Source organism: Bombina bombina, chromosome 8 (genome assembly GCF_027579735.1).
Source record: "Bombina bombina isolate aBomBom1 chromosome 8, aBomBom1.pri, whole genome shotgun sequence".
NCBI lineage: Eukaryota > Metazoa > Chordata > Amphibia > Anura > Bombinatoridae > Bombina > Bombina bombina.
Window position 1 is genome coordinate 103679278 of NC_069506.1, and position 14683 is coordinate 103693960.

A 14683-nucleotide genomic window follows, 5' to 3' on the forward strand; every position below is an offset into this window, starting at 1 on the left:
AATCTCAAATCTTGGCTCCAGCTACAGATTTTAACTAACTACACTTGATATTTTGAACCTTAAAGGGACACTGTACCCAAATTTTTTCTTTTTTCTTTTGTGATTCAGATAGAGCATGATATTTTAAGCAACTTTCTAATTTACTCCTATTATCAAATTTTCTTTATTCTCTTGGTATCTTTATTTGAACTGCAAGAATGTAAGTTTAGATGCCGGCCCATTTTTGGTGAACAACCTGGGTTGTGCTTGCTGATTGGTGGATAAATTCATCCACCAATAAAAAAGTGCTGTCCAGAGTACTGAAACAAACAAAAAACTTAGATGCCTTCTTTTTCAAATAAAGATAGCAAGAGAACAAAGAAAAATTGCTAATAGGAGTAAATTAGAAAGTTGCTTAAAATCGCATGCTCTATCTGAATCACAAAAGAAAAAATTTGGGTTCAGTGTCCCTTTAATGCATTGTAATAAAGCAATAAACTTAGAAAATATTTAATGAAGTGTTACTGAGACCTCACTGCAGATAAAGTACAGCCTACATTACTTAGGCTTAAAGGGACAGTCTAGTCAAAATTAAACTTTCATGATTCAGATAGGGCATGTAATTTTAAACAACTTTCCAATTTACTTCTATTATCTAATTTGCTAAATTCTTTAGATATCCTTTGTTGAAGAAATAGCAATGCACATGTGTGAGCCAATCACACAAGGCCTCTATGTGCAGCAACCAATCAGCAGCTACTGAGCAGATATGTCTAGATATGCTTTTCAGCAAGTGATATCAAGAGAATGAAGCAAATTAGAGAATAGAAGTAAATTAGAAAGTTGTTTAAAATGACATGCTCTTTCTAAATCACGAAAGAAAAAATGTGGGTTTCATGTCCCTTTAAAGGGAGATTAAACCCAAAACTTTTCTTTCATGATTCAGATAGAGGATACAATTTTTAACAACTTTCCAATTTACTTCTTTTATCTGATTTGATTTATTCTTCAGATATCCTTTGTTGAGGAAATAGCAATGCACATGGGTGAGCCAATCACGAGGCATCTATGTGGAGCCACCAATCAGCAGCTACTAAGCCTATCTAGATATACGTTTTAGCAAAGGATTTCAAGATAATGAAGCATATTAGATAATAGAAGTAAATTAAAACGTTGTTTAAAATTGCATACTCTTTCTAAATCATAAAAGAAAAAAATATGGGTTTCATGTCCCTTTAAGTAATCTATTAAAAACTGAGATTTTAAAGTTCATGTACTCAATGTAATCATTTAAAGTATGAATTCAAAATGATTGATGAAAGTGGGTAGTAGCTGAAAAAAATAGCTATTAGATATTATGCTGACATGTTTATTTTAAGATTTTAGTTACTTAGGAGTATGTAAATATTCACAACTATTCTAATGTGAGTAATTGTTATTTTTTGGTTGTTAGGGCTTAGACGTTTCATTCTGCCAATCTTAAAAGATTCTTAATGGCAATATTTAAAATGACTTATTTGACCCTTTGACCAGATTGAATATACAGTTGCCCATTTTTCTGTTGAGGAATTTTATCATTTATTTGACAGACAGTAATACTCTCCAGATCACTGTTTTGCAGTGTAGGTTATTTGAATTCCAAAAATATGCACAATTATAATGATTTATTATTGTTTTTATTTAGAAATTTATAAGCAAATAACTTTAATATACACTATAATTTTCTATGTAAATCCTATTTGATATATATTAAAAAAAAAAGGAAGAATAAATTAAAAAGGCTTTGTTTAGTTGTAGCAGTTCGAAAGTCACTGATCTTCATTTGTCCATTATCACATTTGTTTGAAATGTGGTTTTGAGTCTTAGCCTTAGTTTATAGTAATGCACTAATTATATATGTATATCTCATTGATGGTTGGACAGTGATAAAGGTTTGTGTAAACAATTTGTCAGTTTAGTGTATAAAGAGTTGTAGACTTCATGAGCAGGAAGATACATTTTTGAAGGGAAACTAAACTCAAAGGACTAGATTACGAGTGAAGGGCTAGATTATGAGTGGATTGCTATTTATCTCCGCTAGAAGTACGTTTTTTGCATGCGTTGGGTAGTGCTCATATTACAGGTTGAAAGTAAAAAGTTTTCGCTTTTGTGCTAACACCCGAACTTCTATTATTGCGACCGTGTTAACGTATTCCCCCATAGACTTCAATGGAGTGCTAACGCCTTACTTGCTTGCACCCAAACACGACTGCATTTTGTCAAGTGCGCTAACTCGGCATGAAAATATGAATATTTCACATTCCAATGTTCTATTTATTCATAAATAGATATTTCTATATATCTGATGTTTTTTTGGAAAAAAATAAAATATATATTTATATATACACACTTCTAACAACAAAGGCACTCACCGTATGAAGTAAAATTGTCAAGCTTTAATTACCGTGACGTTTTGGGGTGGTGCCCCTTCATCAGACAGACATCAGACCATCCTCGAAACGTTACGGTAATTAAAGCTTGACAATTTTACTTCATACGGTGAGTGACTTTGCCTTTGTTGTTAGAAGTGTGTATATCCTCTGCACAAAGAACATATTCCCCTCTGTGAAGAACATTGGAATATAATAATAAATATAATAAATACACAGTATAACACTTAATAAAATATGAATATTGGATATTGGATCTATATTAGATGTTGGGCTCCAATGCACTTATTTGTATGTCTATATGTGTGTACATATGTATTGATGTGTTTATATGTGTATATATGTCTGTAAATACATATGTATACACATATATATATATATATATATATATATATATATATACATACATAAATACATATGTACAGGTGGCCCTAGTTTTACAATTGTTCAATTTACACCGTTTCAGAATTACAACCTTTTTTTCCAGTCATGTGACTCCTATTGAAAAGCATTGAGAAGCAGTGCATTTATTAAAATAGCCAGTAGGTGGAGCTGTCCGCTTGTGTTGCAGCAAAGCCAAGAAAGCTGAAATTAATCCGTTTAACCAGACCTGAGCTATCGAGCAGATCTCAAAGGAACAAGATCTTCCTGGCTATAAATCAGTTCAGATTGCAATGCATAGAAAGAACTGTTTGCAGAAAAATGCAAGTGAAGTCTGTGTTGTGTGATTATTTTATTATGCTTATAATGCTGTTTAGCAAATGTTTTTGTTCATTTAACTTAGTTTAATTATATATTCTGTGTTGTGTGATTATTTTATTAGGTTTATAATGCTGTTTAGCATTTAAAGTCTTCATTTCAAAGCTTTAAAAATAACGTATTAGGTGTTACTTATGACAATTTTGAGAGGGGCCTGGAACCTATCTCCCTTACTTCCCATTGATTTACATTATAAACTGGGTTTCAATTTACAACGGTTTCGATTTACAACCATTCCTTCTGGAACCTAACCCCGGCGTAAACTGAGGGCTACCTGTACACACATATAAATATATATATATACATATTTAGAAAATGTATATTTATGTATCTTTTTGCTAAAGCCCTTTGCCTGCCTTTTAAGCTTTATATTAATCTTACACTTAACATAAAATATGGGCAGATTTGATGGGCCTATGGTTCCTATCTGCCATCAAAATCTATGTTTCTACGATTAAGTTGCGCCAGATTTGGTAGTTGTTTTCTACATTGAAATGCACATTATTATTCCTTTAAAAAACTATTATTTACTTCTCTTGAAACTCCTCTGGGTTCAGACCAAAAATCATATAATAAAAATAAACAAAATGCATCATTGTTTAACTGTGAGATAGTAGCATATCCACCCAAAGAGATAAATCAGTGACATTTAACATATTTAGAACTTACAAATAAATGATGATAACAAGAAGACTAATAAAATAATACTTATTGCATCCAGTAGATTTCAGGTTCACATTTGCTATCCTGACTCATGATTTAGCAATTAAAAGACCATTAAATACAGTAGAAGTGCATAATCAAAATGCATAATAAAAATACAATGCAAAAGTCTGAATTTCAAACGAGTAGGTTTTTTTCTGATAAATTTCAGATAACTCCATGTTATTTCCCTGTCCATCATGTGACAGCCATCATCCAATCACAAAAGCATATACATACAGGATACTGTGAATCCTGCACATGCTCAGTAGGAGCGGGTGTCTCAGAAAGTGTGCACACAAAAAGATTGTGCACATTTTGATAATAGAAGTGAATTGGAAAGTTGTTAAAATTGGCGTACTCTATCTGAATCCTGAAAGTTTAATTTTGACTTTATTGTTCCTTTATGTAACCATTTGTATTATAACAATATATAATGAAGCCATATGTACAGCCTTCCTCTGATGTGACAATATTTCCGTGTCTTTCTTTTAGCCAAACAAAGAGGTCAGAATAATTTCAGTATCTTTTAGGAAGCAAGTCTTGAGTTACACATTTCCTTTCTCAACGATCATATTTTTTTTTATCAGTGTTGCTCAGTGAGAAATGATGAATAATGCTGAGCCAACTCGTTAGAACAATGTTAAGGCATGCAAAGAAATTTCAGCTGCTTTTAGCAGTAATGCGATGAAGGACAAGGACACTTATTCTAGAAAATATAATGTTCATTTTTCATCACAAGAACATTATTATGCATTACTAATTGAAAATCATTAATTATCTGTGATCCACATAGCCGCCAAACGGCTTACTTATGGGAAATGGTTTAAATACATTTGCAACCATTTGAGTTTTTTTTTTCTAGAATGACTAGCGTATTGTATATATTTAAAGACATTAAATAGACAATGTCACCTTAAGAAACATGGGTTCCATTAAGTAGGGGTAAACTGGATATTTATTGTATGATATGTTGTTGTTTTTTTTACAAATCATCTTTTAATATTTAAAGGGACACTGAACTCAATTTTTTTTCTTTGGTGATTCAGATAGAGCATGCAATTTTAAGCAACTTTCTAATTTACTCCTATTATCAAATTCTCTTCATTCTCTTGGTATCTTTATTTGAAATGCAAGAATGTAAGTTTAGATGCCGGCCCATTTTTGGTGAACAACCTGGGTTGTCCTTGCTGATTGGTGGATAAATTCATCCACCAATAAAAAAGTGCTGATAATAGGAGTACATTAGAAAGTTGCTTAACATTGCATGCTCTATCTGAATCACAAAAGAAAAAAATTGTCCCTTTAATGCTCTTAACATACTTCATGGTACTTCATGCTTATTTGTATCTGCTGTGGCCAAAAATATAAGTGCTTTTGTTATACTATTATGCCTATCTCCTACACTAATTTATTATATATTAGCTTATGTAGTTAGTGATTGACATATGGAACCATAGAAATTGTTAGTTTAGGTCTATATATTGCATACAAAGAGAGAAGCGCTCTACCTGGAATCAACAACAGCTCAGTTGCTTGTTCTATGGTGAGTTACCACCTAGGGGCAGCTTCTTTTAGCCCAGTTTTGCTTTTCACAGAGGAAAACTTTCCTGAAGTATATCAGTCTGATCCCACCTAGTATGGCCAGTCCTGCCCTGAAATACCAGGCAATTTTCCTCTGAACCATTAACATGACAACCCTAGACAATTGCTTTGGCCTTCTGTGGGCCTCGTCAGTGAGGTGCCTAGTGTGCTTAGAGGAATATGGCTGAACCTCACTGACGAAGCCCACAGAAAGCCAAAATAATCGCCTGGGGTTGTCATGTTCCCTGTTCAAAGGAGAATTGCTTGGTATTTCGGGGCTGGACTGACCTTACTTGCTGGGATCAGACTAATATACGTCAGGAAAGTTCTCCTCTGTATGCATTAGTTCTATATATTGCCAGTTTTTAATTATTTTCCAAAACAACGCACCATATTTTGGGGTATCATTATTTCTTTAACATTTTTGGATTAACCACTTATTTCATATTACATTTAATTTTTAAAGGGATAGAATATAACTTTTATGATTCAAATAGTGTGAACTGTTATTCAACTTACTTCTTTCTCTTGCTATCCTTTTTTAATACTTTCCATGAGAGCATACTGTAGTAGACTCAGGAGCATGCATGGCTATATATGGCAGTAGTGTTTGCAACAGCATGTGTAACAATGCTATACATTGATAATGAAATTTAATTGGAAAGTATGCTTTAAAATTGGATTTGTCTATGAATTTATAATTAGATATGTTTAAAATAAAAAATAAAAAAAGGAAATATAAAACCTATTGAGCCAGATTACGAGTGGCACGCTATCGTTTGTGCACAAGTTAAATTCAGCTCATATCACAAGTTGAAAGTATATGCAAACTCGTGAGCGCAGTTGCGATTTACGCTAGAATGATTACCTTGACTTTAGAGCTCTGGTTAACTGCTATGCAGAACAAAAAAGTGTCACAAAACACATCAAAATTACATTTGAAAGTACACTTACACTCATAATAACACTATCTAATAAAAATTATTAGAAGAAATATTGCACAAAAAAGTTATAAAGTCTTTAACATAGTAATACATACATATACATGTCTAAATATGTATGTGTATATATATATATATATATATATATATATATATATATATATATATATATATATATATATATATATATAATTTTTTTTTCTTCTTGGTATTCATGCACTCACTACCATCATCAGATATTCATATTAACCCGGGTGTCTCCTCCAAAGCACATGTGTGCACATGTGTATTTATGTATTTATATGTGTATATGTTAGGGATAGGCGAATGTTTTGCTACATTCGAAAAATGAAACTAATTTTAACACATTAGTTTGTTAGAATCGAATTTAGAATGTTTACATAACATTCTAACATTCGATTTTTGAATGTTCGGTTTTGAATTTTACGATTACATTCGAAAATATTCTTTTTGAAAAATGCTAATTTATATTTGTAATAGTATTCCTAATGCTTTCTTTAAATGTAATATTCGAATTATGCAATATTCGAATTCGAAAAATTCAAATTTATATGTTTGTAATAGTATTTCTAATGCTTTCTTTAAATGTAATATTCGAATTATGCAATATTCTATATAGAAACATTCAAAATTATATATTTGTATCTATTATGTATCAATTTACTAGATTCCCTCCCTACCACATGAACTATTGAACTTCTGAATAGTATTTGTTAAATAGAATGTTAAATTTGAAATTTCGAATGTGGACATTGGATATAATTATAAACATTCGAATTCGAAAGTGACATTCGAAAACTGTAAATAGCATTCGATTATAGAATTTTTAAGAATATTCGTTCTTATCAACATTCGGATTTATAATTCAAATTTCGGTAATAAAATTCGTTCTAACATTCGAAATTCGGAAATTTACACATTCGCCCATCCCTAGTATATGTATTTACAGATGCAATCAAGTAGATGAAAACATGTAAAATCATATTTATGCAATATTCATATTTAATAAAGGTTTTAAATATGTGTTTACTGCAAATATTATACATTCCAATGTTCTGCATAGCAGAATGTTTTATGTATTATGAAATATATATATATATATATACATGTATAAATATATATTTGTGCAAAAAACTATCAGGTATATATTTAAATATCTTTCGCTATAATAAGAACATATTCTGCTATTTGCAGAACATTGGATTATGAAATATGCAATATAATCTTTTTATGTTGCGCTTTTTCGGCTCCATTGAAGTCTTTGGGGGAATGCGATTTTGCGTTCGTTATTTCTCAAAGTCTCTTTTTTAATGTGACTTTGCGAATGCGAGAGCACAAACTTTTTACTTCCAACTCGTAATACGAGCGCAAATCTTTGAGTGTCAAAAAATTACTTCTAGCAGTTTTAACGCTCAAACGCGAGTGCAAACTACCTCTCCATTTGTAATCTGGCCCATAGTTTATCCATGAAGAAAATTAATGGATCTCATAACGGATCTGACCAGGAACAAAAAAAAAATAAAAAATGATTTGTGCTGTAATTAGAAAAAGATAATATAATAAGCATATTAGAGCTTACAAGCAATTTTGATTAGTTTTTTTAATATAAATCATCAGAGATCACAGGCATAATTTACAATCAAGACCTAGGAATTTATGTTGTTATTTTTAATTAGGATTTTAATGCACATAATCGGAGTCAGTAACAGACACACACATTAGCTATTGCTTCCTAGATTCAACCTATGTTGCTAATCTTTAAAGATATACATTAGCCACAATCTTTTCATGATTTAAAGGGATAGTAAGCCACAACATTTTCTTTTATGATTCAGATAGAACATACAATTTTAAACAAATTTGCAATTTACTTCTATTATCAAATTTGCTTAATTCTCTTGTTATCCATTGCTGAAGGGACAGCATTGCACTACTGGCAGCTAGCTGAACACATCCAGTTATCCACTCACAAGAGACAAATGTGTGCAGGCACCCATTAGCAGCAGCTCCCACTAGTGTATGATATGTGCATATTCATTTTTTAACAAGGGATACTAAGAGAACGAGGCACATTTGAAAATAGAAGTGAATTTAAAAGTGTCTTAAAATTACATTCTCTATCTGAATCATGCACGTTTAATTTTGACTTTCCTATCCCTTTAAATGAAAACTTGCATGCTCTACTCCTTTTGCAATCGGTTCCAAGAATTCTCATATGAAAACATTATATAGCAACTCATGTGATTTTTTTTATTTTTGCTTAATTTTCTAAACCATTCTAATCCATAAGAAAAGCTGCAGCCTGGATTAGAAAAAAAACTCCCATTAGAAAATGATGTAACAGTAAAAGCTAGTTAAACACACAATACAAAACATGCAAAAGTAGAAACTGGTGTTATTGCATGCACTGTATGTTCAGATACCTTCATGGATACAAAAGATACCCTGTTAAGCACTTAATTTAATTTGTGTATAAGCTTTGTAGTCTGAATTGTATGATTGAGTTATAGTTTTGTTTTTCTTTTGTTAAAAAAACATTGAGATTTATAAATGTGAACTAAGAATATGTGTGAACAGCAAGGAATTATCTTTTGAAACACATACAAATTTAATTTTTACAGAGAACAGTATCTTTACATTGCACACACTATATAATGAATTAAAGGGACACTCAATCAAAATTAAACTTTCATTATTCAGATAGAGCATGCCATTTTAAACAACTTTCCAATTTACTTCAATTAACAAAATGTGCACAGTCTTTTTATATTGAAACTTTCTGAGTCACCAGCTCCTACTGAGCATGTGCAAGAATAAGTGTGTATGCATTTGTGAATGGCTGATGGCTGTCACATGGTACGTGTATGCATTTGTGATTGGCTGATGGCTGTCACATGGTACAGGGGGAGTGGAAAAAGACATAACTTTTAAAATTGTCAGAAAAAAAATCTACTATTCACTTGAAGTTCAGACTAAATGCTATTGCATTGTCTTGTTATCTTGCATTTGTTGATTATGCAAATCTACTGTGTTGACTGGTCCTTTAATGATGAAAGAAACAAGATGGGGAATTGTCCCTTGTATCTGAACTGTAAAATAAGAGAACGTACAAGCTATCAAGATTATCTTGGCATTTTTAAAATGGATTTTAATGAGTTTGAATATGAAAATACAACAACAAACACTTCACATAGAAATTCTGATTATTAGAATCAGCACTGATGATTTATGAAAGGATTTATTGTGGTCTTTCTTTTGAAAATATGTTCTTACTTTTAATAACTTCTGCATTTTGGTTAGAATTTGTTTGCTGATTATCAGTGGTGAAAAAAGTTGACTATATTACACCTGTCAGGTAATTATAGGAAAATGCCCGATTTATAACTTGTCTGCCAATATTTTATACTTGTTTGAGACTATGGGGCCGATTTAGCAAAGTCTGGCGGACATGATACGCTGTAGCGTATCATGTCCATCAGACATCACTGAATGCCGAAAGCATACGCTGTCGGCATTTAACATTGCACAAGCAGTTCTAGTAAACTGCTTGTGCATTGCCGCGCTAGCAGGGGGTGTCAATCAACCCGATCGTATAGGATTGAGCGGATTGATGTCCGCAGCCTCAGAGGCAGCAGACCAGTTAAGGAGCAGCAGTCTTTAATACCGCCGCTTCATAACTACTGTTTCCAGCGAGCCTGAAGGCTTGTGCAGAAACAGGTGCATCAGGGGCCATTTGGCCCTTGATAAATCGGCCCCTATGAGACTAGTGGAAATTGCCAGAACAGCTGAATATCATCAAGAAAACAATGACAACAAATTTTGTATGAGCAGACTACAGAATCATCTTTTTTCTAAATAAAGATTTATAGGTTCATATATATTGTATTTGTATGCTTTAGTGATACTTCCCCTTGCACTTTTGAGACCTGTAACTGAGTGGGATACATTTTTTTTACTGTAGTTGGATGCCTTTTGGTCAGTCATGTAGGAAGGTTCTCAGTGTCAGATTTGGTTACACACTTCATACTCTTTGCCTGGGGATGCCTTAAATCTACTCAGGTTTCTAAATGCTTTTCACAAATGAAAATACCTTTTACATCTTCATTAAAATCTCAACAACCAAGCTTCAAAGATACTCAGAAGAACCCATCTATCTCAGGGCATAGCAGCATGAGAAAAGAAAGAAGGAATCAAATATCAAGATAGAGAAATATGATCAGCTAGAAGACATTCACACTGAGGCATTTTCTTTCTTTTTTTACTTAAGGAGAAATATTTGTGTGTTTTTTTGTCTTTTGTACTGTGACTGGATTTTTGACAGATGTATTTCAGCCCTGCAGTGTCCATCTCTTTATTTCACTGTGTATTTATTTGTCTGAGACTTTATAATCAATCTATCTTTTTTAGACTTTCTTTCACAAAAGCATAGATGATAAAAATGAAAATAAACCAGGTTGGCATTACAAAAAATAAAAGTTAAAATATAAAAAAGACAAAAGGCCAGATTTAAACTTGTGATAATATGTTTTAGCTGCAGTAAACCCTAAAAGGACCACTAAAGTCAAAATTAAAGTTTCATGATTCAAATAAGACATGCAATTTAAAAGACCTTTCCAATATATTTCTATTATCAAAACGTTCACAGTTTTTTTTATTATGCACCCTTTCTGAGGCTCCAGCTCATACTGAGCATGTGCAAAAGTGCTCAGTATATATGTATATGCATTTTGTGATTGGCTGATGGCTGTCACATGATACAGAGTGAGGGAAAATTGGATTCATTTTTAAAGTTGGCAGAAAATATTGTACTGATCATTTCAAATTCAAAGTAAGTGCTATTGTATTGCCTTTTTAATGTGTATTTGTCAGTTATTCAATTTGACTGTATTTAGTGGTCCTTTCTTAAAATCCATAATGTAATTAAGTCCATAGAATGTATGAGTGTATGTACCTTTAACTTCTAAAAAAGTGAAAATGTATTCAGCCCACACATGTCTAATTTTCTACATCTGTAGATCTGTTGTGAGAATTTGAAACAAACATTCTGTTTTATGAAATAGGATAATTAATCCTATTTTCTCTTTTTTTTTTCCAACAGGAAAAGAGATGAAGAAACTGTAACAAGATAAACAATTATGTTGATTAAACTCTTCTGCCAAGATATTGTTCAAGAAGATAGTTCATCAAAAAGACACTTTAAAACTGTACAAGTATTTTGCATTTATTACTTATTTATGACTTATCCTGGACTTTGACGTTCCCCATTTTTTTACATGTAAATATGCCGATTTCTTGGAATCAGGTGTTTCTGAAATCCAGGAAATGTACTATATTTATAAACGATAATTAAAAAAAACAAGTTGTATATTAAGTTGTTGCTGTTTTGAATGTGCCAAGATTTTATAGCAAGTATATTGATTGCACTCTTGCATATAAAGAAAGTTATTGGAAAAAAAGCACAAGGCTGTGTTGCATGCTGTCCCTTCACAGACTGAAAAACCAAGAAAGCCAACATCTTGAAGTGGAGTACCTGGAGTTTTTGGGGGCTTTTGTAACTTCCTAATTTCAAAGACAAAAAATAGTCATCACACCATGAAGAACATTTCGCTGAACTTGTATGGCTGAACCATTTTCTCCTTGGGACGTTGCAACCAAAATGATGGATTACAGACACCATGTCTTTTGTAAAGTAAAACTTCTGCATTGCCATGGTCCAAAATTAATTTTGCGGATTTAGACTTCCTCTTCATTCATAGGTTAATAATTAAGATTTTCAAAATCAGGGACCCTACAACAGATATTGCCCGGTTAAACCCTTCAACCGACCATGGCTGGAAAAAAAGCTCTTATTTTCAAGTATGTGATGAGTAATGTAAGACCTTGATTGATGCTGGCATATGACGGACAGCTATGTCTTCAAAAACATTACGCTACCATAAGTTGCAATCTACTAATTTTAAGGTAAAATTTGTCGGTTGCCCTTATGATAGATAGGAAATTAATTTTGTATGCTACAAATAAAGATTTTTGCTAAACATTCAAAAGTTTTTTTTTTTTTATTGTGTTGGGCACGTGTTTCCTCAAACTTAAATATATATTTAATCAAATATCTCTGTATTTCCCTTTAGTTTGGTTTAACTTATTATTTATTAAGTTTTTTAAATTTAATTATTTAAATTATTTATTATATATTTGATTATATATGCATTATATATATATATATTTATACTGTGTGTGTATATATATATATATATATATATATATATACACACACACACATTACAATGTATACTTAGTCATGTAGTCATGGTGTTAGTAAGATAAAAAATATTATTTGTCATTGAGTCAGCGGAACATCCCTAAGAAGCACATTTGCAAAGAAGCATGGCAGACATAATAGTGCATTAAAGCTATAAAGAGATTTATGTTTTAAATATTTTCATTATAAAAAAAGAATTACATTATTATATAAACATTACCTTCCCTCACCCTTCAGTGCAACACATTCATGAACATATGCATGATATGGAGGTAATTTTAAAATACAATTTTAAGGCCTACAATTTAAGAGATAATGTTGATGAAATAAAAACAAGGTGTTTATTAAATAATATATTGGAGCCTAATCATGCCAGCATGGTAGTGCATATTTTAAGAAAAAAAAAACTTATGCGCAAGGGAAAGCTGGTTTATTGCGGGTGTTTGCATGCGTGGGGTGTAGCGCTGGTATTACAAGTTGAAAGTAAACACGAACACTTGAATGCAATTGAAGTTATCCTAATTTCTGCTTTTTGCTCGCATCGCACAAAACGTTTTACTTTTAACCTGCAATACAAGTGGTACGCGACGAATGCAAAAAGCTTACTTCTAGAGGAGTTAGCGTGTGAGCAGGAACGTTAAATACCACTCCACTTGTAATCTGACCCACAGGATTGCTAAACATTTTTGCCAATTTAGTTTATTACTATTAGAGATATTAGGATAAATACATTTTTTAGTATGGCCATATAAAAGATTTTTACACAAAGGTAGAGCAAAAACCATACATCAGTATTCATGAAATTTGGCAAGGAGTTTGATCTCATACGGCTAGATTTAGAGTTTTGTCGGTAACGACCCGCGTAGCTAACGCTGGCTTTTTTTCCCCCGCACCTTTTAAATACCGCTGGTATTTAGAGTTCACAGAAGGGCTGCGTTAGGCTCCAAAAAGGGAGCGTATAGCATAATTTACCGCCACTGCAACTCTCAATACCAGCGGTGCTTACGGACGCGGCCAGCTTCAAAAACGTGCTCATGCACAATTCCCCCATAGGAAACAATGGGGCAGTTTGAGCTGAAAAAAAACCTAACACCTGCAAAAAAGCAGCGTTCAGCTCCTAACGCAGCCCCATTGTTTCCTATGGGGAAACACTTCCTAAGTCTGCACCTAACACCCTAACATGAACCTCGAGTCTAAACACCCCTAACCTTACACTTATTAACCCCTAATCTGCCGCCCCCGCTATCGCTGATTCCTGCATATTTTTTTTAACCCCTAATCTGCCGCTCCGTACACCGCCGCAACCTACGTTATCCCTATGAACCCCTAATCTGCTGCCCCTAACACCGCCGACCCCTATATTATATTTATTAACCCCTAATCTGCTGCCCCCAACGTCGCCGCCACCTACCTACAATTATTAACCCCTAATCTGCCGACCGGACCTCGCCGCTACTCTAATAAATGTATTAACCCCTAAAGCTAAGTCTAACCCTAACCCTAACACCCCCCTAAATTAAATATAATTTAAATCTAACGAAATAAATTAACTCTTATTAAATAAATTATTCCTATTTAAAGCTAAATACTTACCTGTAAAATAAATCCTAATATAGCTACAATATAAATTATAATTATATTGTAGCTATTTTAGGATTAATATTTATTTTACAGGCAACTTTGTATTTATTTTAACCAGGTACAATAGCTATTAAATAGTTAATAACTATTTAATAGTTACCTAGTTAAAATAATTACAAAATTACCTGTAAAATAAATCCTAACCTAAGTTACAATTAAACCTAACACTACACTATCAATAAATTAATTAAATAAAATACCTACAATTATCTACAATTAAACCTAACACTACACTATCAATAAATTAATGAAATACAATACCTACAAATAAATACAATTAAATAAACTAACTAAAGTACAAAAAATAAAAAAGAACTAAGTTAATTGCACCTACTATAAGCCCCCTAATAAAATAACAAAGCCCCCCA

The 14683-nt window shown here is 32.3% G+C and overlaps 1 protein-coding gene across 1 annotated transcript in view; it reads left to right on the forward strand.

The window, feature by feature from the left end:
* The window catches only part of ROBO3 (roundabout guidance receptor 3), a 255098-nt gene extending 242639 nt beyond the window's left edge, over window positions 1-12459 (forward strand). The window contains exon 28 of the mRNA XM_053690485.1: window positions 11514-12459. Coding sequence (XP_053546460.1) covers window positions 11514-11525 — 12 coding nt within the window. The 3' untranslated portion in view covers window positions 11526-12459. The remainder of the gene's footprint in view (window positions 1-11513) is intronic.
* The last annotated feature ends 2224 nt before the right edge of the window (window positions 12460-14683 follow it).